This window comes from Centruroides vittatus, unplaced genomic scaffold (genome assembly GCF_030686945.1).
Source record: "Centruroides vittatus isolate TY-2023 unplaced genomic scaffold, ASM3068694v2 contig_357, whole genome shotgun sequence".
Classification (NCBI taxonomy): Eukaryota; Metazoa; Arthropoda; class Arachnida; order Scorpiones; family Buthidae; genus Centruroides; species Centruroides vittatus.
In genome coordinates this window covers 3,820,700-3,846,940 of record NW_027122180.1, presented here as the reverse complement: position 1 = coordinate 3,846,940, position 26,241 = coordinate 3,820,700, and the positions used below count along the sequence as shown (strand labels likewise).

General features: G+C 33.4%; 1 protein-coding gene across 3 annotated transcripts in view; it reads left to right on the top strand.

Annotated features, from left to right (window-relative positions):
• Positions 1-26,241, top strand: part of Tomosyn (syntaxin-binding protein tomosyn) — a 371,800-nt gene that overhangs the window by 280,011 nt on the left and 65,548 nt on the right. For all 3 annotated transcript variants that reach the window (XM_067269813.1, XM_067269812.1, XM_067269815.1), the window contains exon 19: positions 18,007-18,116. In XM_067269813.1, coding sequence (XP_067125914.1) covers positions 18,007-18,116 — 110 coding nt within the window. The remainder of the gene's footprint in view (positions 1-18,006; positions 18,117-26,241) is intronic.

The following is a 26,241-nucleotide window of genomic DNA, read 5'->3' as shown; positions in this document are numbered from 1 at the left end:
TGAATTGAAAGTAATTATTTTCAGTAATGAGAAAGAGAGCTTCATGCAAATGTAGAACATGTGATGTAGGTAACCAGAGTTAAGCAGCAGGGAATTAGCAAGCATGATGACTTTGAAATATGATACTGATGGATATAAGGAAATCATGTCAACTTTGTACAATTGGTACGAGTTGGTGGGGTGGTTTTCTAATTTGTGTAAGATGATTGATTTAGCATCTGTAGAGTCTGTGGTCACAAATTCGGAAGATGGAATTAAAGCAGTAATTTGTTTTGCTAGTGCAGCTTCTAAGTAGTATGTGGGATGGGACTGTTTGTTGAAAACGAGTTGGATCTTCTAAAATGAATACGAATACAAAAAATTTTTTGAACCTAATCAAACGATGTAAATTTCGAATGTCCAGTTTCCTCAGCGCATCCATTCACATGCTGTGTTTAAAAATGTTAATTACAATCCACATGCTAAAGTGGATTTTAAATCACAATTCAGAATTTTTACATAAAAATGCACAATGTTTGAGATCATATAATTATAACATATGTTTGTGTTCCTGTAGCATCCGTAAATAATTCTATAAAATTAACTTTTATTGTGTAGTATAGATTGCCAGGCCATTGAAAGACATATTTCATTTCTCTAATTAATGCAGGTGGATGTCTTGTATGCTTTAAAAATCTCAACTTCTTCCAACCATTTGATGTGGTCAAGTTGTGGAGTGGTGACTATTAGTTCTGCTCCTGTGAAGTCTGCCACAATATCAAGATCTGTAGTGTATGTGGAGAACAATGTGTTACATCTGTGGTGTTGTATATCCGACTTATGTTCTTTTATCCTGACCTCCATTGGCCATTTGGTTGGTCTTATATACACCGTATCTCTATTAAGCCTGATAGGGACCCTATAGATGCCTGGCATTTTGTTTGGGTTAGAGGGGTCTTTTTTGTTGTGTAATAAATCAAAAATACAGTAGTGTGGCATCTCCTATATACAATGTTAACTTTATGCTTTTTTGCTATGCCAGTGTATACAGATTTCAAGAAGGGGTTGTAAGTAATAGATATCCTCTCCTTCTCCACCCTCTGATTATTGCTCTGATTTACCATCAGGATAGTGGAGGTCTACAGTGCCCGTTTGTGGCATTCAGAGATTCTTTGTATTAGATTGTAGTACCCATATGCTTTGTGTGAGATAAGCCGGGGGCTATGGGGGGTACCCTATTAATAACTTAATCAGCACAGGTTGTTAAAATCCATCGTCAGATGGCTATAAGAGGGCAAAATTGAGTGGCGAGGGAAGTAAGCAAGTCGACAGGCATTGTTAGATAGATAGGAGACAGGTTAAACAAATAAACAAAGCATTTATGAAAATCTAAGATTAACAAAGTCTACAAGGCTATACTTGGTTAAATGCGATTAATGACTAGATATATATAATATATATATATATATATATATAAAAGGACAGCTCTTAACTAAGCCTATTCTCTTAACGAGAGAGAGCCTTCACAATGTTCTAACAAAAATACCTCTGAGGAAATGAATGGTAAACGTCATATGGTTTGTAGAAATTGTAGTCCTAGTCAATATGACAATATGATGATATGGCAAACTGTTTGGAAGTTTGAAGCCGTGATCTATTTTCTACTGGAGTCTTCTCCTTTCGTTGAGTCAAGAGATGAATGTATCACATAGACAAGTATAACTTCTGTTGGATCGCCCTGAGCTTCCAGGGGCTCGATCTTTTATTCGATTGTCATGGGAAAGGAGTCACATGATCGTCATATGTTGACAATAACGGTGCATTCTTGACACCTATGTGTCAACTTTCCCTTCTAATTGTTATCACAAATGGTGACCTCCAATCTAATTCTCACAAGGAGCATTTTTTTTCCTATCAGAAGTGTTTACAATTTTTTTTCAACAACTGCGTTAAATTTGCGGATTTCACATTTGTCTATCCCTTCTATGCAGTTTAATTCTTCATTGAGTGCTATTGCGTAGACAAATGCAAGTATGCCCTTCTAACTAAGGTCCAAAATGCAGCCATCTTGTATTGAATGGGGTCACATGAGCCAACTGGTATGTAGGTTGGATGCTGACGGTTTACAATAGACCAATGTGGTGATGATAGACCCCTCAATTCTAATATCTAAGTCCAAGAAATTGACCCTAGTTTGGCTGTGTTGTTCTATGTCCAAGCATAGCCCAAAAAGATTATCTTTCATCGTGTAGACAAATTGAGTGAGATTGGGTGTTGCTCTCCGAAAAATATTTCTTTCAATGACCTGGCAGTCTATACTACACAATGAAAGTTAACTTTATAGAATTATTTACGGATGTTACAGGAACACATGAACATATGTTATGATTACACGATCTCAAACATTGTGCATTTTTATGTAAAAATTCTGAATTGTGATTTAAAATCCATTTTCGCATATGGATGGTTAATTTAGAACATTTTTAAACACAGCATGTGAACAGATGTGCTGAGGATACTGGACATTTGAAATTTACATCGTTTGATTAGGTTAAAAAAATTTTTTGTATTCGTATTCATTTTAGAAGATCCAGCTCATTTTCCTGAGGAAGAACCCAGAAGGGGTTCAGAAAACATTTGATTTCTAATTGTGAATCATATTACGCAGTGGTTAAAGGTTTATATAAGTCAATTATTTTCTTACTCACAGAAATATCATATAGATAATTTATTATGGATTGCCAATAAACCAATGCACAAAATCTTGATTTTTAGTTAAAAAGTTTAGAGTTATGAAGGTTTAACATGAAGTTCAAATTTTTTTTTTCTCTGACTGGTTCAAGTTAACCAAGTTCCACTGTACTATAAAATGATTTGGAGTTCTGTTTTGTTCTGTTTTCTTTTATCATTTGATTTCAGTATGAGACAAATTATTCATATTAAATATCAGAGTTTTCAGTTATTCTAAGTAATATCAATCCACATTATCTCAGATAATTGGGGTTGTAACTGTTATAATAATTCAATTGTAATAAGATATATGATTTTTACTATATTTTTTTTTATCATTCAACCATTTGATAGAAGTTAAATCCTTAATTATTAAATCCTTAATTATTATCTTTATAATTAAATATAGAAAAATAATTATTTACTGTTTTAATAATAATGCTTAATAATAATTTATGATTTAAAAAACCCTGATTCTTTGAAATTTTGTTAATTTTATATATTTCAATTGCATTCCATTCTTGTGCATGAGGAACAACTTTGAAAAAAATGTTATTTACTGTTTGTGTTCCATTTTTCAAAAAATAAAATAAAGATCTCTATGTATGATAATGCTGCCTGAAGAATAATTACCAGTTAAATACAGTCAAAAATATTTACTCAAATAAATCTTTTCTGTAATGCTGATAGATAGTTATGTTGTTAGACTGATAAAAAACCCAATATAGAAATTTGTGTTAGCAGGAAGTAACAGAACTTTAACGGAAGTAATAAAGAAAGGAAAGGTGATTTATTTGGGTTATATTCTAAGACACAATTCTTTACAAAAATCTTTGTTAGAAGAAATAATAAAAGGAGAGTAATGTAGAAGACAAGAATAAATTGATTTATTAATATTGAAGACTGCACATACCTCAGTCATGATGTATGTAGCAGGAGACAGAAGGTAACTGAAACACTGGTGGTGACAAATGGTACTTAACTTCCTGGATGATGACAGTTAGGAATATGGAACATATAATACAGTTTACTATACTAAACATTAAATATGAAGTGCATTTTTTTATGTATATTCAAAACGTTTACAAAAGTTTATATTTTAACATAAATAAATATATTTTCTAGCAGTTAATTTTTCAAACAAACAACACTACTAAACCTGATACCTTGTAACGGGTCACCAAACTAAGGCCTGTGAGGTCACTTCATCTGGCCTGTTGCCACATTGTGCCACAAATAAGCTAAAATATAATTATTGATATAGAAATATCATACATTGTAGATAAACTTACTATGTAAAAAAAATGAAAATAAGTGAAAATGCCACAATTGGTCCAATCTTATTTTTGCATCTGACAGTAATATAATTTTTAGGAAAATCAGTGAAATAAAAAAATTTGGCGACTTTTTGTGACTGGATATCAGAGTGTTTTTTGTAAGTACCTGCAATGAAGTTTCTAAGGAAAGTAATTACAAGTTTGCTGCAGCGATCATGTTTGTGTATTGATAAATAAATATTTTGGTTGTCTTTATTTTTTTGTGTATTCAGTATGCTATTTTGAACAAAATGGTTATACAGCCCATGCTCGTCATTCTCACCAGTTATCTGGCCTGTTGTGAAAAAAGTTTGGTGACCCTTGCCTTGTAATATTAAAGCCAACTACTGTCGTATGTTATTGGACTAATATTAATCTTTTAGCTCTGGCCAATTTCTTCCAGTAGTTCTAAATTATTTAATTAAAAATTATAATAATTATACTTATTAAGAGATGGCACCTAACACCTCCCTCTAGTGTCAAATTATTTGGTAATCACGTATTCTGATATAAATAACACTTACGTTAAACCTGGTAACCAGAGTGGTTGTGTTATAGGATAGCTAATGTTTTCGAGGCCCCTTCTGGGCTCCTCTTCAGGCTTTTTGTGTAAATAATAAGCCAGATGTTGAGAATCAAATATTTTCTTTTGAAAAGTTTACTATTCAGATCATCACACGTGGAAATTTTCCAGGAGATTTAAAATGAAACGCGTGATGATTTGGGTAAAGTGCATGCGCTCCTTATTAATGTCGATGGAAATTTTAAATATTATTATCTAGCAGGATCTGCCACGCTGTTGAAAGGGCCATCTCTTCTTTAAAATTGATGCACATGGTGTTACGTCCTGCTCTAAATATTTCTGTAGCCTCCAAGAATTTGAGATTTTTGGGGTGGTTGGTAGTGAGGATAATGTGCGCTGCGTCAAAGTCCGCCATGATGTCCTGATCAGTGGAATATGTTGAGAGAGCCGTTGTAGTTCTGTTGTGTTTTATGTCAGCCTTATGTTCTTTAATCCTTATCCCCAATGTATGTTTAGTGGAGCTGATATAAACCATTTCTCTGTCAAATCTGTGGTCTCTGAGCAGGATGGTGTATATTCCTGGTAGTCTGACTGGGTTCAGAGGATCTTTTCCATTACATAGTATTTGGAAAATGGTTTGGCCTCTTCTATACACTACATTGACCTGATGTCTCTTGGCTATCATGGTATATAATGATTTTAAATGTGGATTAAATGTGATGGGGATCCTTTCTGTATTTTCTTCTTGATTATTTATCTGTCTTTCCATCGGATTGTTGTAAGCTTCCTGGCTACTTCTGTATGCCCGTCTGCTACTGCTATCCTTTCTATATGTTTGATTTCCTGAGTTAGTGCCTGGAGAGAGGATAAATGCCTGAAAGCTCTCCTAACTAAAGCCCTGAAGGCTGTTACTTTGTACTGAAATGGATCACAGGATCCTATCGGAATATACATGGAGGTGGTACTAGTTTTATGATACACCTAAGTGTGTATGTTCGACCCTTCAAATGTATATATCCAAGAAGTGAACCTTTGAGTTACTGTGTTGCTCTACTTCAATTAACAGACCATAAGGATTATTGTTCATCGCATTAACAAATTGTTTTAGATTCGGTTCTGTCCTCCAAAGGATGATGATGTCATCTATGTATCGTTTATAGAGTAGCATATTGGGTAGGAAGAGAGGAAGAGCGATGTTTTCTAATAGTCTGACTACCATTTTGCATAGATCCCCTGATACTGGACTTCCCATGGGAACACCTTTACTTTGTGTGTAAATAATCTCATTAAATTGGAATACAGAGCTATAACATATCAAGTGTGATAACCCAAGAATTTTTTGGTGCATTGTTCTATAATTAACCTTAGAAAAGAGGCAGTCCCTGAGCACACAGAAACATGGTGGTAGTTCAATTGATGCATATAATGATCTGAAGTCCAAGACTATAGCATACACAAGGGAGGTGACTTCTTTAAGTTGCTGTATTAGTTCTTTTGGGTTGGATATGCTAAATTGGTAAGCCTCTAAGTGTGTGTGAGCATGTTGTGTGTGCTTTTCTCCGATATTAGAGTGAGTGCCCTGGCCTTATCCGCCACCTCACAAAGCTGCTGCGCTTGTTTGTGGGTCTTGGTTTGTCTGGTTTATTATTATTATGTTGGGTTAAGTGAGATATACTCGGTTGACACCGGTGGCTGTGTACTATGCCAGACCAGTCAAGGCATAGCAACCAAAACAAAACTAAAATAAGTGTGTCAGTGTCAGTATCTGTATTCAGGAATTTCCTCACAATATGACATGTATTCAATATAGTGGCCTTCTGTAGTGTGATGTATGTGTTTCTATTCAAATGTAATGTGCCCAGGCTTTTGTGTAGTGTGTGTGGTATCACACCTGTAGAGGAGAAAACAACAGGTACCATAAGCACCCTATCCGTCCTCCACAGATGCCTTATTTTCTGGGCAAGTTCTGTGTAGTTGCTGACTTTTTCAGTGCGTGTATTTTGTATATTGTGAGTGTTTGAAATGGATATGTCTATAATGTATGTGATTTTATTGTGTTTGTCAATGAGTGTGATGTCTGGTCTGTTGTGGTAAATTGTTTTATCTGTGATTATGGCTCTGTCATAGTACATTGTGTGTGTGTTGTTTTCCAATATGTTTGTGGAATGTATTTGTAGTACGGTTCATGGATGTCTAATAATTTGTTTCTTTGCAAGCTCTTGGTGTATTATATTTGCTACTTGATTATGTCTGTGTAAATAATCTGTCTGTGCCAAGAGTTTGCAACCGGAAGTGACGTGTTGTATAGTTTCTGGCATGATATGACATTTTCTGCAAGTGTCATTTGTGAGTATTGTATCTTTGAGTATGTGTAGTTTTTAGTATTTATGACCTGATCCTGTATGGCAATCATGAATCCTTCCGTCTCCCCCAGAGAGGCATCCCTGAGCTAACCAGCTGTTTGACACAGTTTTGTCAATAAAATCCTGGGCCAGGTCGTAAGGATGCCTGCCATGGAGTGCCTTTTGAGCCCACGATTGCTTAATGGTGTCTATGCTTTTTATATGTTGTATTGTGTCCATATGATGTGAGTGTAAGTTTAATGGTGTGTTATTTGAGTCTGCTAGAGTTACTGCTTTATGTAATTGTGATGTTTCTTGTTTTTTGTAGAAAAACTCTCGCAGTGACTGTATTTGTTTGTAGTGAAGGTTAACTATGTCAATCAGGCCACGTCCGCCATCTTTACGTGGAAGGGTTAATCTTTCTGTGGCGGATTTAGGATGATGTTGTTTATGCTTAGTAAGTGTTGTTCTTGTTTTTATTTGGAGTTGCTCAAGATCTGTGTGAGTCCAATGTATAACTCCAAAAGAATATGTGAGTACTGGGATGACATATGTGTGTATTGCTTTAACTGTGTGTTTTGCATTTAACTCTGTTCTGAGAATAGCATTCAACCTACGCCTGTTGGAATCCTAAATACTTGTAGAACTTGCCTTCTTCCATGGGTTCAATAATGTCTCCATTTCCAAGTGCAAAATCTTCTTTCTTCAGGATTCCTTTTTCTATGTGAAGTGTTTTGCATTTATCTAGGCCAAATTCCATTTGTATGTCCTTGGTGTATGAATGTGTGATTTGTAGGAGTTGATGAAGTTGTTTTTGTGTGGATGCATAAAGTTTTATGTCATCCATGTACATGAGGTGTGACAGTGTAAACTGTGTTGTTTTTTCATGTCTGATATTGTAACCATATTGCATGTTGTTTAACATGTTGGATAATGGGTTCAGGGCTAAGCAGAACCAGAGAGGACTCAAGGAATCTTTTTGAAAAATTCCTCACCTAATAAAAGTTTGGTTTGTTTGTATGGAAGTGTTACTAACCCTGAGATGTAGTGTTGTTTTCCAGTGCTGCATAGCGTTTTGAAAGAATGCAATGAGTGATGGATGTATTTTGTACATGTGTAGGATATGTAGCAGCCAACTGTGTGGAACACTGTCGAATGCTTTTCTGTAGTCTATATATGCCATGTGTATGTTTCTGTGTTGTTTGTGTGCTTGCCGTAGAATGACTGAATCTATAAGTAACTGTTCTTTGCATCTCCTGAGGTTTCTACAGCAACCTTTTTGTTTTTCCCGAAGAATGTTGTGTTCTTCAACATGTTTGTATATTTTGTTTGCGATACAGGATGTCAATAATTTGTAGAGTGTTGGAAGACATGTAATTGGTCTGTATTGTGTGGGGTCTGCAGTATTGTTGTTTTTAGGTTTCATGTAGGTGATGCTCTGAGTAAGAAAATTTGGCATGTCTTGTGGATTGATGATGATGTGTGTTAGGTGTTTAGCTAGTTCCTGGTGCAGTGATGTAAACTTTTTGTACCAGAAATTGTGAATGTTGTCTACACCAGGTGTCTTCCAGTTGTGTGTTCTGTTAACAGTGCATTGGAAATCTTGTATGTTTATTTCAGCACAGGGCATAGTTGGTATGTTGTGCAAGTTTCTGTTCTCCTCCTCGATCCAACCTGCATCAGCATTGTGCGTGACAGCACTGGACCAAAGAGAAGACCAATATGTTGTGAGTTCTTCTTTTGTTGGTGTGCCACTGTGCTGTGTATCAGTGTTTGCTTTGTTATTAATTTGTCTGTAAAAGAGTTTTTCGTTGTTTGTAAATAATTTATTTTGTTGTTTTCGTAGTGTACATGTTTTGTATCGTTTGAGTCTACGTGCTTTGGCAGCAAGTTTTTGTTTTAGTGTATCAATGTATTCTGTAATGTGTGTGTTGTGATGTTCATGTTTTGTGTGTGTTTTTATTTTCTTGAAAATGTTTTTGAGCTGTTTCCTTAATTTAGGTGTTATGTTGTTTTTAGTGTATTGTGTCACCCTGCCTAATTGCTGTCTAATGTCATTTATTTGTGTTTCTATTCTTCTCTGCCAGGCAGGCTGGTGATAGAATTGTGTTTTCTGTGTATTTGTCTGTGATTGTACTTTCAGTCCATGGTGTGTCACTACTGCGACTGCCCCAGCATAAACTAATGTATGAATGTCTGCGAGTGTAGAAATTGAATGAATGTAGTGTGGTAGTAAGTGAGTGTTTGTAGTGCTACGCAACTATGTATTATTGTTATTATTATTATTATTAATTATTTTCTCGGTTTCCTTTTTGTATGTATCGGGTTTTCTTGGTTTGTACCGTGTCGCGTGGAATTTTCTTATGATGTCACCTTAGGATACGTGAGAAGCTTTCTGATTGGTCCAGAGTGGGACAATAAGTGAAGCGGACTTCCGGAGAGCGGGAAATATAAATTGAGGGACTCTCACGATTGAGGACACTTTTTGGCTGCTTTTGGATTCGTCGAGGAAGGTTGCCGAGGAAGGGTCAGCAAGGACGTCGGAGTTAGACCGGGAGAACAGGAGTCTAGAAAGGGCGACCACTTTCAGTCGGGAAGCACAATCCGTTTCCATCGTAGTGTAATTGAGAAGTATCAACGAGGGACGTACTTCTGGTGACGTAAATTACGTTCAGGTATCGGAAAGAACTATTAGTTTTGTGAATTAACGTAAAGAAAAGGAACGCTTGGAACTCGAGATCGTGTTGCATTTACTTAACATAATACCGTGATTCGTCGAAGGCTAATATATGCAATTATTGTATAGAAGGAAAATGTGTATGTATATATGTATATAGAGTATTGTAAATTTCGTTAGTTTTAAGTCGTGTATCGTGTAAACTTGAGAGTTAGGAAGCATCTCGCGGTTATTGTACTGTTAGAATAAATTACTGTTGTTTCGCCAAATTCGTGCACGTGTAATTGGTCATTACTTGAGTCCTTAATATACATCCTTATTACATCCGTGGACTTAGATCCATCGGATAATCAACAGTTTACATAATTTAGTGTTTTTCCTACTTCTTTTGACATGTTGATTTTTGGTATTCGTGGTCTTTGTGTGGGATCTGTACCTGTATATTTAGTGAGTGTTTCCTGAAATATAAGTGAGAGCGTATTAACTAAATCCATGTCTATGTTATCAGTGATGGATGAGGAAGTGTCTGTAGTATCATTAGTGGTAATTGTTGTATGTGTGTTATTATCAATGCTTGTTGCTGGATTATCCTGACAGGTTACATGATCTTCATTAATGATAGATGTTTCTGTCTGTTGATGTATTTGATTAGCAACCTGTTGTTTGATAAGTTCAAGTGTTGTTTGTGGAATAAGGTTGTTGTGTATAATTGTTCTTTTTTGATCAACAACCCTTTGTTTGGTGACAGTGAGGTGAGGATATTGTTGTGTGAATCTATGATGTAGTTGTTGTCTGTATGCTGTCATGTTTGTTTCAAGTTTTGTGATGGTGTAGTAAGTACGGATGATAAACTTGTTCATTTCTACTGTCCATTTCGTTTGTTGGCGTGGTTTTCTGGCCTTTGTGGTCTGTGGATGCATTGCCACAGAAACACCAAGGCTGGGTTGGTTCCTCACATCAGTCTGAGGGCATTGCAGTAGCCATGCTTGGGCCAGTGCTGCTTTCGCCACCGGTAACCAAGGGAGACTGTGGCCTATTTTTCGAATGTGAGCCTCTGCCTAACCCACGAACGTGGACCTTGTTAACCCGGGCGACGTCCGAGCCGGTATCACACTTTGATCTGGTTATTACCATAATAAATATCTTCACAGAATGTGGGTGTGGTCACTCTTAGCTTCATTTCTCCCCATAGACCTTACTGGCAAGGGTGTCCCTACCAGGAGCTTATGCTTTAGCCTGCATTGCCCTATGGATCAGTAAAATTACTGGGCTCTCCCACCATGACCAGGTGGTGACCACGGGAGAGTTATTATTATTATTATTATTATATACAGTTCTGCTACAAATCATGTTCCATCTAGATAATGTTCACAATTATACAAGTTTTTTTCTACACTTCAGTTCTTTTTGATTTGTAGCTTAGTATCTTCAAGCTGGCTGGCTTTTTTCTGATATATTATCTTTTCTTATGATTCAATATATTATTGATGATCTGTAGTTGCTTTGTTAAAAAATTTTAATGAACTAGCCCGATGATACTTTGAAAGTGTCTTATTTTCAAACACTACATTATACTATTTAATAGAAAAAAAGGACATCTGTAATTTCATTCAATAGCATATTTTTCGTCAAGAAACAATGAAATCTAGTATCACTCTTTAATAATGTGCAATGATTTTAATTTTTATAATCAGCAAAATCTGTCTTTTCCTAATGTCTTCCAAAATATTCATTAGCCAAAATTTTATTCTGCATTACTAAATAGTGAGAGAGATACCATATTTAGGATCTTACTTTTCCAAAAATGTTTGCATCTGTTTGGACATTTACACATTCTATGACATCATTAAATCATAGATCACTCAATGTACAGAATGATTGCCAAAATTTTTTAAAAAATTAACTTAATTCAGTAATTTTTTAAAAGACATTGAACTCTCCAGGTTCTCCAAACACATTCTCATAATAAAAAAAATGAAGATTAATTATATTATTCAGTGTGTTGTTGGATATTCATTAATTAAACAAGTTAAAGATTTTGAATGATAAACATGATTTATATATTGCTGAATAGTACAGTAATTTCTTTATATTGAAAACAGATTTGATATACTTTGATGCTATATTTACATGAAATTATTATATTTTATGTAGAAACTTCAAGTTTAAATAATAATGCACAATACACATGAATATTTTAACTTAGTGCTCTTTATGCTATTCATGTTTATTATTCTTTGTTTTTAATAATTGATTGTATTCATTATTGTATTTATTACATACACATATGTATGATATATGCTTGATTTATATTACTAATATGACATAATTAACAATATAAATTTTGCAGAATTATTCCTATACACAAAGTATTTAACAACATAACATCATTTTATCTTCATGCATTTTAGTTATGATATTTACAAAAAGAAGAATATAATGGAGAGGATTTATTTTTACTTGAAATGTCATGAAATGTCTTTGTATTTTTCCATCAAAATTTGATATAATTATGTTAAATAAATCGTAAACTTTTCACATCGATATCCCCATTTCCATTTTTATTTAAAACACAAGAAAATTAAGAGAAATACATTTGGAAAAATTCAGTTATTTGATAATTGTGTTTGGGTCAGTAAAACATATACAATGAAGCATATTGCACCAAAACCATTTCAGATGACTTTCTTGAAGAGTCCTTCACCTTTTTAAACTGCTCAGTTACTGTGGGATGCCCCAAGAAAGTGCCAGCTTGCCTTAATAGTCATCATTCTACACAAAAAGGTAATTTTATGCTTCTTTGAAAACCATTTAATGGACTGTAGAAATCAAATGTAGATCATTCTGTAGGTGCTTGTATATTTTTTTTATTATTGAAATCAAGATTGTATACAATAATAATGAATTTTTCAAAAATAATTAAAATAATTTTATTTCCAAAAAATTAATTTTATATTATAAATAATTTCCTTTAGAAGCAGTTATAGATTAAAAATGAAATGTTCTTGATAAACTTGTTTATATAACAAGTTTTGGCATCTCAAATCAAACTGATCTTGGGTTTATTCTAAAAAATATAAGTAATAGTTATTTCTGTAATATGACGTAAGCTGTCATTTTTTCAATTATTATAAAAATTAGTATGAACTTTATTTTAAGATTTAACATTTCTGATTATTAAATAAATAAATTAGAATCATATTTAATTAGATAACAAATTTGAATCATTTTAACCAAAGTTAGTCAAAGTGTTTGTTTAAGGTATTAGTTTTGTAATATTAATAACAAAAACTTAATGTAACAGTACAGATTACAGATTGGAACATAAAAGCATTTTTAAAATATGAAGAAATTAAGTCATATTTGTGTTTTTAATTTTATAAATGTTTGATACAAACCAAAATGTTTTAAAACTAATATAATTTAAATAAATATTTTATGAAAAGTCAATTAAAAAATTGTTTTAAAGTACGAACTTAAATAGAGATATTATAGCTTCTCAAAATATTAGCAAAAAGTGAAGCACATATTTAACAAATGCATCTATCCTCTCATAGTAAATGTAAAATGTATAGTTTGATATAGTTTGTGTTATACTCATGCCAAATAATAGTAGTAAAAATAAATTTTCACTGTGTACAGTGTTAGTAATAGTTTTCTTTTTGAGCGCTTTCAATGAATATATTTTCGTCGTCTTCAAGCGAAATAAAAACTTTTAAATCAAACATATCATCAAACATTTGAAACAGAAAAGGAATGCATATAATTTTAAATAAAATGCTTTTAGAATATGAATTGGCTATAAACTTCGAATACATACAATGTTAATACTTGCAATGTAATACAGCGCATGCGTGGTGCTGGTCCACATCAGTGGTGTGACAGACTATGTAAATTGCTGTTTAACCATTTATATAGGGCGATCCATATGTTGGGCAGTTCCAGAGTGTGTGTTGCACATTTCCAAGGTTATGAATAGAGCCTCCTATATAAAGAGGAGTTTTTGGTCGCTGCAGGCTCTGAGTATTGTAGATTGGGTGCACAACGGGTTGTAATTCAGATCGTGCACCTTTCTTGCGAGCTCTGTTGTATACCTTCCTTAGCTGAACACCAGGATGATGTGGACAATGTGGGTAGCAAGCATTGTTGCTGTGGCCTCAGTGTCTCATATTGCTCCCCATTATGCAATTTTTCAATGGTACCGCATAAACTCCCTATTTCTCAAAGGTGGAGAACTTATCCCAATCGTTGCAGATGAGTCTGTGCAAATTTGGTAGTGGAGAAATGATCAGGAGAACTTTATGTTGTCTAAATATGCGGCAAATACATATAGAAAGAGGTCCAAGATACGGTAATGATGGTTGAATAACTCTGACCTCTCTCTTGTTTGTGTGGTGTTTGGAAATAGTGTTTTTTTGACCATGTTAAGCACATGTGTACATAGCACGTGAAAAACCTGCTGCATGTACCGCTAAGTTAATGTTGTTCAGTTCAATATTTATAAGTTTCTGCATTGATGGCAGCAAGAAGACTCTTCTAACATGGGCAGCGATGGTAGCATCAAAGTAGTGTGCAGGCTGGAACGCATTTACTGGGATGATATGCGGTAGCACATTAACCTTATGGTGAACTGAGAATAGCAGTGTTTCTGGGGACCTATGAATGTTCAAATCTAAGAAAGATATAGCTGCATTACTTTCTTTTTTCCATCTAAATTTAATGGAGGGATATATATTAGAGACTTGCTGCATAAATGTAAAAAACAGCTTTATCAGTGCCCTCCCAGGCTATCAGGATATCATCCATGTAACACAAGTACAGAAGTGGGTAGAGTATGGTAAGGGGAAATCGAAAGTTCTGTTCTCAATTTCTCTCATAATGAGCTCTGCTAGAATGGCAGATAAAGGGGAACCTATGGAGACTCCCTGTTTCTGTAAATAAATCTTTCGATTGAAATGAAAATAATCGTTCTCAGTGATAAAAAATAGCACATCCAATATCTGCTGGGCACTAAAGCATTTCTTAAGGAGCAGAGAATTGACCAGCATTATGACCTCAAATGTGGGCACCAAAGAGTACAAGGCCACTACATCTAGTTTGTAGAAGGTGTAGGCATTTGTTTTACCATGACAATACTTGCAGTGATGGTTGATTTAGCAGCCAAGGAGGAGGGGGTAACATAGTTTAAGTCTGGAATCAGTGCACATAGAAACTTAGTAAGTGCTTTTTCTAAAAAGTAAGTGGGATGAGATTTCTTGTTCACTAGTGGTCATAATGGCCAGTCCACCTTGTGTGTTTTTGGTTCAAAGAACAACCTGTGACGTGCAACATTGGAGGGGGGAGTCAAGGCATCTAGTTAAGGCTGATGTTACCCCTGGTACAGCTATGATTCTCCTTGTTTTTCGTAGGATTGTTAGTGTAGGATCTTTACTTATCACTGAGGAACATGATTGGGAGAGAAACTCTTTGGTCTAAGGAGAAAATCGTCTTCTTTGCACAGTACAAATTTCCTGTCCTTGTCCAAGACTAGAAGCCTTAAGTCAGCCTTGGCAAGGAAATGTGTTACTGCTTGGCAGTCTACACAGTGTTTGGACTCACCAGGCACTTGTTTTGCCATTGCAAGCTTCGTGAGTACAGACAACTCCATTTGTGGATAGTTGGCTATTGCCTGGCATGACTTGAGTTCAGCCAATAAGGCCGGGACCAACTGGCAAAGATTGGTATTAGCTGGGGAATGTGTTTGGGCCCACATTGTAGAACTTCGTGTACCACAGTAGGCCTTCTCCTGCCCCTTTCTCCACTACCAAACTTGCGCAGACTCATCTGCAATGATTGGGATAAGTTCTCCACCTTTGAGAAATCAGGAGTTTGTGGTACCATTGGAAATTCCTGTAATGGAGAGCGATACAAGATACATTGGGGCCACAACAAGAACGCTTGCTACCCACCTAGCTGAACACCAAGATGATGTGACCAAAGGAAGGTGTACAACAGAGCTTGCAAGAAAGGTGCATGATCTGAATTACAACCCATTGTGGACCCAATCTACAATACTCAGAGTCTGCAGCGACCAAAATCTCCTTTTTATAACAACCTTGGAAATGTGCAACACACCCACTCTGGAACTGCCCAGCATATGGATCGCCCTATATAAACAGTTAAACAGCGATTTACATTGTCTGTCACACTGTTGATGTGGACCAGCACCACACATGCGCTGTATTACATCGCACATGTAACATTGTATGTATTTGAAATTTATAGCAGATTCATATTCCAAAAGCATTTTATTTAGTGTTATATGCGTTCATTTTCTGTTTCAAACATACATGTTTGATTTGAAAGTTTTTATTTCACTTGAAGACGATGAAAATATATTTGTTGAAAGCGCTCAAAAAGAAAACTATTAATAACACCATACACAGTGAAAATTTTTATTTACTACTATAGTTGGATTATCCTGCAAATAATGATACAAAACAGTAATTGTCAACTAAGCTAAATAGGTGATGAAAATGCATTTACCTGTTTCTATGTCCATAACCAAAAGAATGAAACTGATAGCTGTGGCTAAAAAAATAGCAAAGTAATTAATTATGGTTAAAAAATTTAGCAATAAGATTAATTCATTATGGAAAATACAAAAACCTATGCAAATATGCTTATAAATACCAAAATCAATTATGACATTTAACAAGTTTGTTAGCAGGGAAAGAAAATCAGACCTGTCACACAGTGAGAACCAAGCTATACAGGGTATATACAAAAACATTGCAAGGCTATATCTTGTTTTTGTTACATATTAGCTAAATACATGTGCATGAGAATATAGGTAATAGAGTATTCAATGGCATAATCATTATAACCTCCCATCCTCCTCCTCCTCATGGGACCAAATCCTATCTCTGCTGCTTTGAAAAATAGCAACGCAGTTTAAATTATGAAGTCATAGAGCATCTCAAAATGAGTAAAATATATTTTTTGTCCAGTTAAAATACACAAAAGAGAAGTAAGTGTCCGGACACCACCAAAAATAAGTGGGGCAAACTGATTGTCTTCTCTGTGTGGCCTTGTGCACTTGAAACCTATACAGACACAAGACAAACATTTATTTGGGAGACAATACAACTACTCTTTAACAAGCTAGTAGCCAATTGACCTTTGACTATTCAGGAGGAGCAGTCAAAGGAGATTTCCATAATCAAATATTTGAAAAATTCTTTTGAATTTTATACTAATTTCACACACAATTGTATTTTACAAAAATTGTGATTTAAATTACTGTGTTATATTTTATTTTTATTGCCCTTTCCACATATGCAGTGATCTATAATCACTTCAGTAGAAAATACATATTTTTTTAAATAAACACAAGTTGAACAAAATAACAATACTTTTTAAAGTAAATTTAATAGCTTGCTATAATGACAAGAGCATGCAAAAAAAGAGCTATTTACAAACAAGAAAGAAAAGTAAGAAAATTTAATATTAATTTGAAATAGCTCAACTTTCTTGAATTTGTAAATGAAGCATTCAACTAGAGTGTAAGATCAAGAGTTGAAGTCTAATCCTTGTGTAACTTTATAGAATCATTGGAAATAATAACTAGATGAAATGTGTATAATATATTTGTTCTAAAAGTCTAATGGAGCAGCCATCTTTTAATTTATTGAAGATAATGGAATCACTTCAATGCATAGAATCCAGTTCCCATGCTTTTTCATCTGTCTGCTTAATGATTTATATTTAAAGTCCATATAATAAAATTGTTCCTGCTTTTTTTGTGAGTTTATCTTTTTTCTTCTCATTTCTTATCAGATCTAAGAATCTGCATGACTTTATTCAATTCTCTTGGTTTCCTAACTGATATTTTATTTTTTAAGTTTCTTTAGTAAAAGTTGAAGATGTAGGTTGAAATGCCTGTTTTAATAAACAAATTTAGTTTCCAAAAAAAAGCAATTTGTTTTTTATGTTTTAATAAAGGAAATAGTTTCACCTAGTTATCAGAATAATTTTAATTATTTTGAACAAAAAGAGTTTTCATTATAATTTTAAGAAATAGTTAACAAAAAATGAAGTTGACAGGTTTCAGTATGATTTTAAGATATATCAGTTAGTTATGGTCAATAATTACACACAAATTTGATGGTATGGAAACAGAAAGTTTAAAAACATTTTTAACTTTTTAACATTCCTTTACTATATACATAAATTTATGTAAAATACTGACTTTGAAAGATTGTTAAAGATCAATAAAATAATCATATACTGTATGTGTTATAAAATTAATTCTATATTTTTACTAAATTTGTATTGTGTTATATTATGTCTTGTTTGATATGTTACATGTATAATATAGTATGTTATGTATAGTAATAAAATAATATATTTCATATTAGCTGAAAATAAACATTGAAAGTTTTTATTTATTCAAAATAGGTTCTGCTGATCCATATCAAAGAATACCTCGCTCTCCAAAGAAAGCAACAACAACACTTAGTGAAAATAATTCTAGTGAACAAGATTCTTATTCACCAACTTGTGATCAGGTATTTAATTGGAATTGTCATCATAGAATAAGATTTCATTTCTTTTAAGTATATATTGTAAAACCAATATAAATGGAAAACAAATTTTAGAATTGTGTATTGACTATGGCTATATCAAAATGTAGCCAGTCTGTTTGTGGGGTAACTCGATTGAGGACTTTACAAATAAAGGACACGTGTTGGTGGCAAGAATAAATTTAATGTCAAAACAAAGAATCAAAATGATGAAACAGCTAGAGGACTTAACCAATATTCTTACAAACTATACAAATGCCTTGATCTTATCCACTAATTATAAAGAGAATCCTTTTTATCACAGTATTACTAATATGCACTTATTCTAAAAATATATACAAATATTTACAGGGTGGTATACTTGGTTGTTGCATCCTCTTAATACAATTACTTGATGAACTTGACATTCTTTATTCATAAGCACGTGGTCAAACTAATTTAACAAATAAAATTATAAAGTGCCGAATTGATGAAATAATTGTCCCGATGAGTAATCTTAATTCTTACATATAGTTTTATTTAAACTATTTGCCAGTTGGGACCAAATTCAGGTCAATGGGTTTGGATTGTCCTTTCACACACAGCGGTTCAATCTTCTATCGTTCTGTTCAATTCTTATCTAAAGTCTTCTCCACTCGTTTCGTTCAGATGGGAGCTTGCAAGTTCAATCCAGTCTTAAGAGTCCAAGAAAGAAAAGAAGTCTCTAACATGTGTAACACATATTTTTATAGCCCCTGCCATCCGGGAACATTACTAGATAAGTGATCCTCTCTAGACCAATCTACATTCACAACTGTTGTGACCCCAAAAGATGATACAGAATTTATAGTAATACATATGTGTAACAACCAATCAAAAGGAAAACCCAATACAATATCAGTTAAGAATGGAATGTGATCACATAAATTTAAAAATTTTTTATTACAACTAAATGCTATAGTGGTGGAGAACTACAATTGAATGAACTCCTATGTAAATTATTATAAGCTAGAAATGTATTTAATGTGAAAACTGAAGACATTTTTGTACAAATTTCATAACATGAGTAAGTTACAATTTTTTTTTTTTTTTTGGCATAATTACAACAAAATTCTAAATCATAATTAATGCTGTAACTTACAGGTTCAAGCCATAGTTAACTTTTTGGTGACCAGCATTATGAATTATCATTTTTTTTCTTTGTTTAGATTGTATTTTAATTGTCTGGAAAGTTGTTATGACAATGCAATACTACTGTTTTTCTTCAAGTTTCTAGAAAAGTTAACTGATAGTAAATATTTTTGGAAAAACTTAATGCTAAAAATAATAGTTATTAAAAATAAAATTAATGTATACCCATTTTTTATAAATAAAAGTTATCAATGAAATATTTCAGGCTATAATACTAATGTCTTATCTATCGAATCAAAAGCCTGGATAATATTCTAATAGTGCATTACATAAACAAAGGGTTCAAAAGTGCCAGGCCTAAACTTTGCACAGGAAATGAATACAAATTGTTATTAATGTCAAAACCTGAAATAATTACTACCTGTAATGCAAAAAATTTATTTATTAGTAAAAGCTCAAATATGTACAATCAAGAAATAATGTTGGAGAATAACTTGCAAATAAAGATGATTTATCAAAAAATCAGAACAAATATATACAAATTTTTTTGACAATTTAGGACTTACAAGTTAAGCTATAACTATCTTAGAACTGCCTCCACAAAAACTGACAAGCAAAATGTGAAAGAATATCAAAAAAGCACAATGAATCTTCCTAATTTGTCACCAAGAAACCTGTTCTCACTGGAACTGGAAAGCCTTTTGTCAATCTCGCTCAATCCTTGGCACCACCTTGTTTGATTCTTCCATTTGTCTCCTCCTTATAGTGCAGTTGAGGTGATGTTACAAGCATGTGCCCACTTGACCCTATTACATACTGTAATAGTTGTTAACACTTCATTCATTCTAATAATAGATCTTGTTAATTCATGTCATCTCTCTTACAGTAGTTTTATAATTTTTTATTGCATTTCCGATGACAATTTGGGGTAAAGATCTTGTGTAAGTCTCCCCAAGGTGTCATTTCTGGGTTGATGATGTCATAAGTTGCCACCAGCAGTCATCCTAGTAAGATGAGTTAATTTTGAACTTTTCCCAGGTGAGGTGTGGTAATCTATCCTTCACAAAATAAAACACCCCAAAATAAATAGAATAACAAACTAAAAATAATTCTCAAACAAAATAGAATGGGTCAGAATCAACTTCTTAAAACACTTCCATTCTTACTATATTAGTCAGACAAATGAAGCTAATATCATACTATCTAGCCAAATATATTATTGAAACAAGGAATAACTCCTTAAAAAATAATTTTTAAGGGATGTTCTTCTTATATATAATGTTTAAAAATTACTTTTATAATTAAAAAGTTCATGTACCTGACAATTATTAATGAATTAAGTGCTAACTAGCAAGTGGTACATTTTGAAAATAAGGTAATTAAAACAATTTTTATGTTTTTTTACAGATTTTTTTCTTTTGTCCATCAAATACACATTTCAGTTTTTAAGTTGTCTTTTGAAATATAAAACATCTAGCTACATGTGCCTAGTGTTACTCAGGCTTTTGAATTAGTGAGATTGAGTTGGGAGTGGATAATAAAAATAATAATATTAGTAACTAAAATATATGTTTATTGGCCTTGTATTTACAAAAATGAAACTGCAAAACAAAAAAATTGCTTGAGCTAAAGTTAACAGGTGGATAGGACTCTGACATGCTTGTTCTGTAGAACATTTTACCATATTTTCATGGATTTACTGGCATATTGTAAATAATGGGGGAGACCAGCATAATGGAAACCCCAGGGTTACCAGCACACTAGTTAAACTGTGACTAAAAAATAAAATTAATCAGATGTAACAAAATTAGTTGTTATAAACATTCTTTGGAGTACAATAAACATGATGTAACTTCATTTTTTTAACATGCCCTCTATAGAGAGACGTATAACGTCACTTAAGTCGGCATGCTGGTTTTTACCATATGTAAATATCTAATATCATAGTCTCCCTCAGATAGACCAATATGCTGGACAATCTGCAAAAATACAGTACCTTGCCACTCCTCCATGTCTTAACCATTGCACCTTTCTCAAATATTTCTTCAGCAACATCATCTACAGGGTAAGATACATTGAACCATACTTTTACCCCCAGCTGTTTACTGAAATTAAGTTAAACTGAAACTCTCCTTCCATTAATACACTCTCTCACAAAAAATTGATGCACTCCAAAAAATAATCTAATTGCAATGAAATTTCATATTCAAATACTTTTCAACAGAAAATGCAAATGATAAAAAATTAACAGCCAGTGAATGAATTGTCTGAGTTGTAGTACATGGAAGTGTGCATAATGATTGTGTATATGAAGAGAGTTTCTTTGAGGAACCGAACTTCCAGTGGAGTTTAATTGCACTGATTTTCATTGTTTGTGAACAATCTCTCACCATCAAATTCATGCCCACTACAAACATATGATGGAGTTTGAAACAGGACATGTCATTGAACTGAAAGAGGTTGGATGGGCAAATTGATCTATTGCTCATCCACCCTAGTGATGAGGAAATGAAACAATACTGGTATGAATGGATTTTGAATGACAAAGTCCAAGAAAAGCAGGCAGTGAATGATCTAATGAGTGATGATAGAACAAGAAGACAGTGTGATTGTTCAAGCAGCTGTAACATCAGAGTCATTACTCTGGACCATCCAATGTGTGACCAATGCTAAAGTGACCACCAGAACCATTGATAGATGACTAAAAGAGCATAATCTATGCTCATGATGCCCATTATGCCAGCTGCCACTGACCTATAAGCATTGTCAAGAACAGTTGAGGTAGTGCAGGGCTCAATTAATATGGAATTGTTCAGAATTGTGGACAAATTGTCTGCAGTGATGTTCCACTTTGAACTGAGTCCCGACAACCAGTGACGATGTGTATGGAGACATTTTAGTCATCACAGGAATTCCACTTTTACTCTTGAATGCCACATGGCCTGGCAACAGGAAGTTATGGTTTGGGGCATCATTTCTTTTGATAACCAGACTCACTTAGTGTGGTAGTCCATTGTACCTTCACAGCAAAGCAATATGTTGATGACGTTTTGAGATCTGTTGTGATACCGTTCCTTTTGTAGCACCCAGGACATACTTTCCAACAAGACAGTGCCCAACCACACACAGTACACCCCTCTTGGAAATGTCTTCATCAATCAATGACATCCTTTCTTGACCAGCAAGATTGCCAGATCTCTCTTCAATTGCACATTTGAACTCTGATGGGGCACTGTATACAACCATCTAGGATTGTGGATGACTTACAATTGAAACAATTGAACACTGTTTAGCAGGAAATCCCTTAAGACATTATCTACCAACTTTATGAATCAATGCCATTCTGGATAACAGCTTATATTCAGGCCAGAGGTGGCCAACGTTTTATTGACTATTGACTTCTTCACTTCGTGTACCTCTTTCTCTGGAATAAATTATCCAACTGTTCCAAAATTGTAATTTTTTTTCTGTGCATGTGCAATAAGCATACCAAATTTTGTTTCGATTGGATAATTCCTTCTTGATAACTTTTTTCTGTATTAATAAAGGGCACTTGTTTGTCTATTTTTAACATGATTTGCTTGATGCTCTCTTAAGTCATAATTTTAAGTTTTAAGAGTTAAGTACAGGCATACCTTAATGTTAACTCTTGTAACAAAGCCTTGATATAATGAAGTCTGCAATTTCCAGCCCCCATTTAATGTAAAAATATTAAAATTTTTGGATCAATGCCAGGAAGTAATCTGATTGCCTAATGACTACAACTCATCATGTACTCCAAATTATAACTGTTTTTTTTTTTTAACAGTTTCACATAATTGGAATAATTTAGTTGTTGCTTACATTTCATCAGGTGTTTCAGTGTGATGTACTGCAATAAATGAGGTATGATGAAAAGAATAAATTGTACTAGAAGAAAATAACATTTAATAGATTAAAAATGAAGATAGTTTAATCAGTAAGTTTTGAAAATGTGAACAGACAATATATGAAATTTATTATATGCAAACAAAAGGTAATGGTTTTTCAGTGGTAGATTTAGAAAAACTTGTTAATAAAGCAAAAAAAGAAAAAAAATGAAAATAAAATTACTAGTCTCTAGCAAAAAATAGAATAAAAAGTCTTTACCAAAAAATGTTTTAGCAACCAAAGATTTAGAAAGACATTTGAATGACATTGAAATGATCATGATTTAGGAAGAAGTGTTATTGTTAAGTGATCAGTGTTAATAGCAATACATCATACAGGTGATTGTTAAACAAAAGAGAAAAAAGCATAAACAATCAACTTTAGATTTTTATTTTAAAATGTCATGATTTTATACTTGTTTGGAATGTGATATTGACTTTATTTAATAAAACTTTTTTTTTTTAAATTTCTTTCATTTTCTTTACATAAGAATGTATTCCTATTAAGGCTATAGTATTTTTACTTAAAATAAAGTTGAGAGCTCACGCCAAGTTTTAACTGGGTTCCAGTAGAAAGACTTCACTGATTTTGGCGTTAAACTATTTCTTTTTTATTACCACTAGCACTTTCGACAAGTTTATAATCGTCGTCTTCAGGTGAAAAGAATTATTTTAAAAACAAACATGCAGAATGTTCTAAGGAGAACAGAATTTTTGAATTCAAAAACAGGCATCCGGTAATTCTGTTACGAACGTGCAAAAAGATGTTGGCATATTCAAATTCTTAAATCTACGGTGCGGGCGATGCATGCATGGAATTGACACCGCGATGGCAATACGATGTTAGGCACGTTTCATTGTTTAAATGCTGTTTAAATTTTACTTATCTGGCTGTTATATATAACAGAAGGAAAGTATGGTGATCAGTCAAAAAAACGATCCCCCAAGATTTTTACATTTTTGGACTTAGGTCACCTTGAAACATCGAAATACAAAAAAATTTTGGAGTAATTTTTGTATGTATGGATGTTAGTGTATGTATGTGTTTGTGTGTATGGCATGATTTTGTTTACACTGTTTGAAGCCTAATAACTACTGTGCTTTATGTTGAAAATTTCTGAAATTTTGCAAGGAGGTTTTGTTTATTAGGGGATTGATGCTATTAAATTTCAGTGGTTTATGGTTGAGGGGGTGGTGAGATAATAGGGGTTGTGTGTATCTCCACTAGGGTTGGACTTAACGATGATTTTATTTGTTACTAGCATTTAAATTTTTTTATAAATCTCATTCTTACCCTCAAAATTAAGATTTTTGCCATTTTATAATAGTTAAAAATATAAAAAAATTTTTAAAATAAAATATGATAACAGATGGCACCACCAAAATTTTAAATGTTGCTGGGAAAGTTGAGCAACTTATTGCTGGTTTATTTACCTCAGAAAACAAAGTTTCTCAGAGGTAAAAATACCATTATCAAAGTAATTTTATGAAATATATTCTCTTTGTTAATTGAGGTATGCCTGCAGATTCTTTTAATGCTTTTTAAAAACAGAAAACTGCTCTTACTGAACAACCTTTGAAGATATTGAAAGGACATTGGCTAAATGCACATTAGCTAAAATGGTCACAATTATTATGAGAACACTTTTATTATGAACTGTTCAAGAACTTTGTATTTCTATTACATAAACAAAAGTTATCAACCAAAGATAAGAAGTCTGTCTTTGACTCATGGATGTAGATAAAATAAATAAGTTTTGAAAATGAAAAACTTAATAATAATGATAATAATAATAATAATAATGATGATGATGACATAGTTAACCTTCACTACAAACAAATACAGATACTACAAGAGTTCTTCTACAAAAAACAAGAAACATCATAGTTATGTAAAGCAGCAACTCTAGCAGACTCAAATAACACACCATTAAACTTACACTCACATCATACAGATGCAACACAACATATAAAAAACATAGACACCATTAAGCAATCATGGGCTGGAAAGGCACTCCAATGCAGGCATCCTTATGACCTGACTTAGGATTTGTTGACAAAACTGTGTCAAACAGCTGGTTAGCTCGGGGATGCCTCTTTGGGGAGATGGAAGGATTCATGATTGCCATACAGGATCAGGTCATAAATACTACAAACTACAGAAAACATAGATAACACTCAGAAAACAGAGATACGACACTCACAAATGACACATGCAGAAAATGTCACATCATGCCAGAAACCATACAACACATCACTTCTGATATCAAGCTCTTGGCACAGACAGATTACTTACATAGACATAATCAAGTAGTAAATACATCAAGAGCTTACAAAGAAACACAAATTATTAGACATCCATGAATCGTACTACAAATACATTCCACAAACATATTGGTAAACAACACACACAAAATGTACTATGACAGAGCCATAATCACAGATAAAACAATTTACCACAACAGGCCAGACATCACACTCATTGACAAACACAATAAAATCACATACATTATAGACATATCTATTCCAAACACTCACAATATACAAAATACATGCACTGAAAAAGTCAGAAAGTACACAGAACTTGCCCAGGAAATAAGGCATCTATGGAGGATGGATTGTACCTGTTGTTCTCTCCTCTACAGGTGTGATACCCCACACACTACACAAAAGCCTGGGCACATTACAATTGAATAGAAACACATACATCACACTACAGAAAGTCACTATATTGAATACATGTCATATTGTTAGGAAATTTCTAAATACAGACACACACACTGACCCACTACTTAATTTTTGTTTTGTTTTGGTTACTATGCCTTGACTCTGGTCTGGCATAGTATATAGCCACCAGTGTCAACCGAGTATTACCCCTAAACCCAACATAATAATAATAATATAGAGCCATTAGAATTGAGCCTAGTTTAATGTAAAAAGAAATTGTATAGATTTGTAGCACTGTGCACATCTAAATTTAAAACATTCTACATAGCAGTTTGTTCCAATGTACGTTATACTTTTTTTTTTGTGGAGTTCAGTTTTGTGGGACTATTAGTTTTCTTTTTGCTCTGAGAGCACTAAGAGGTCAT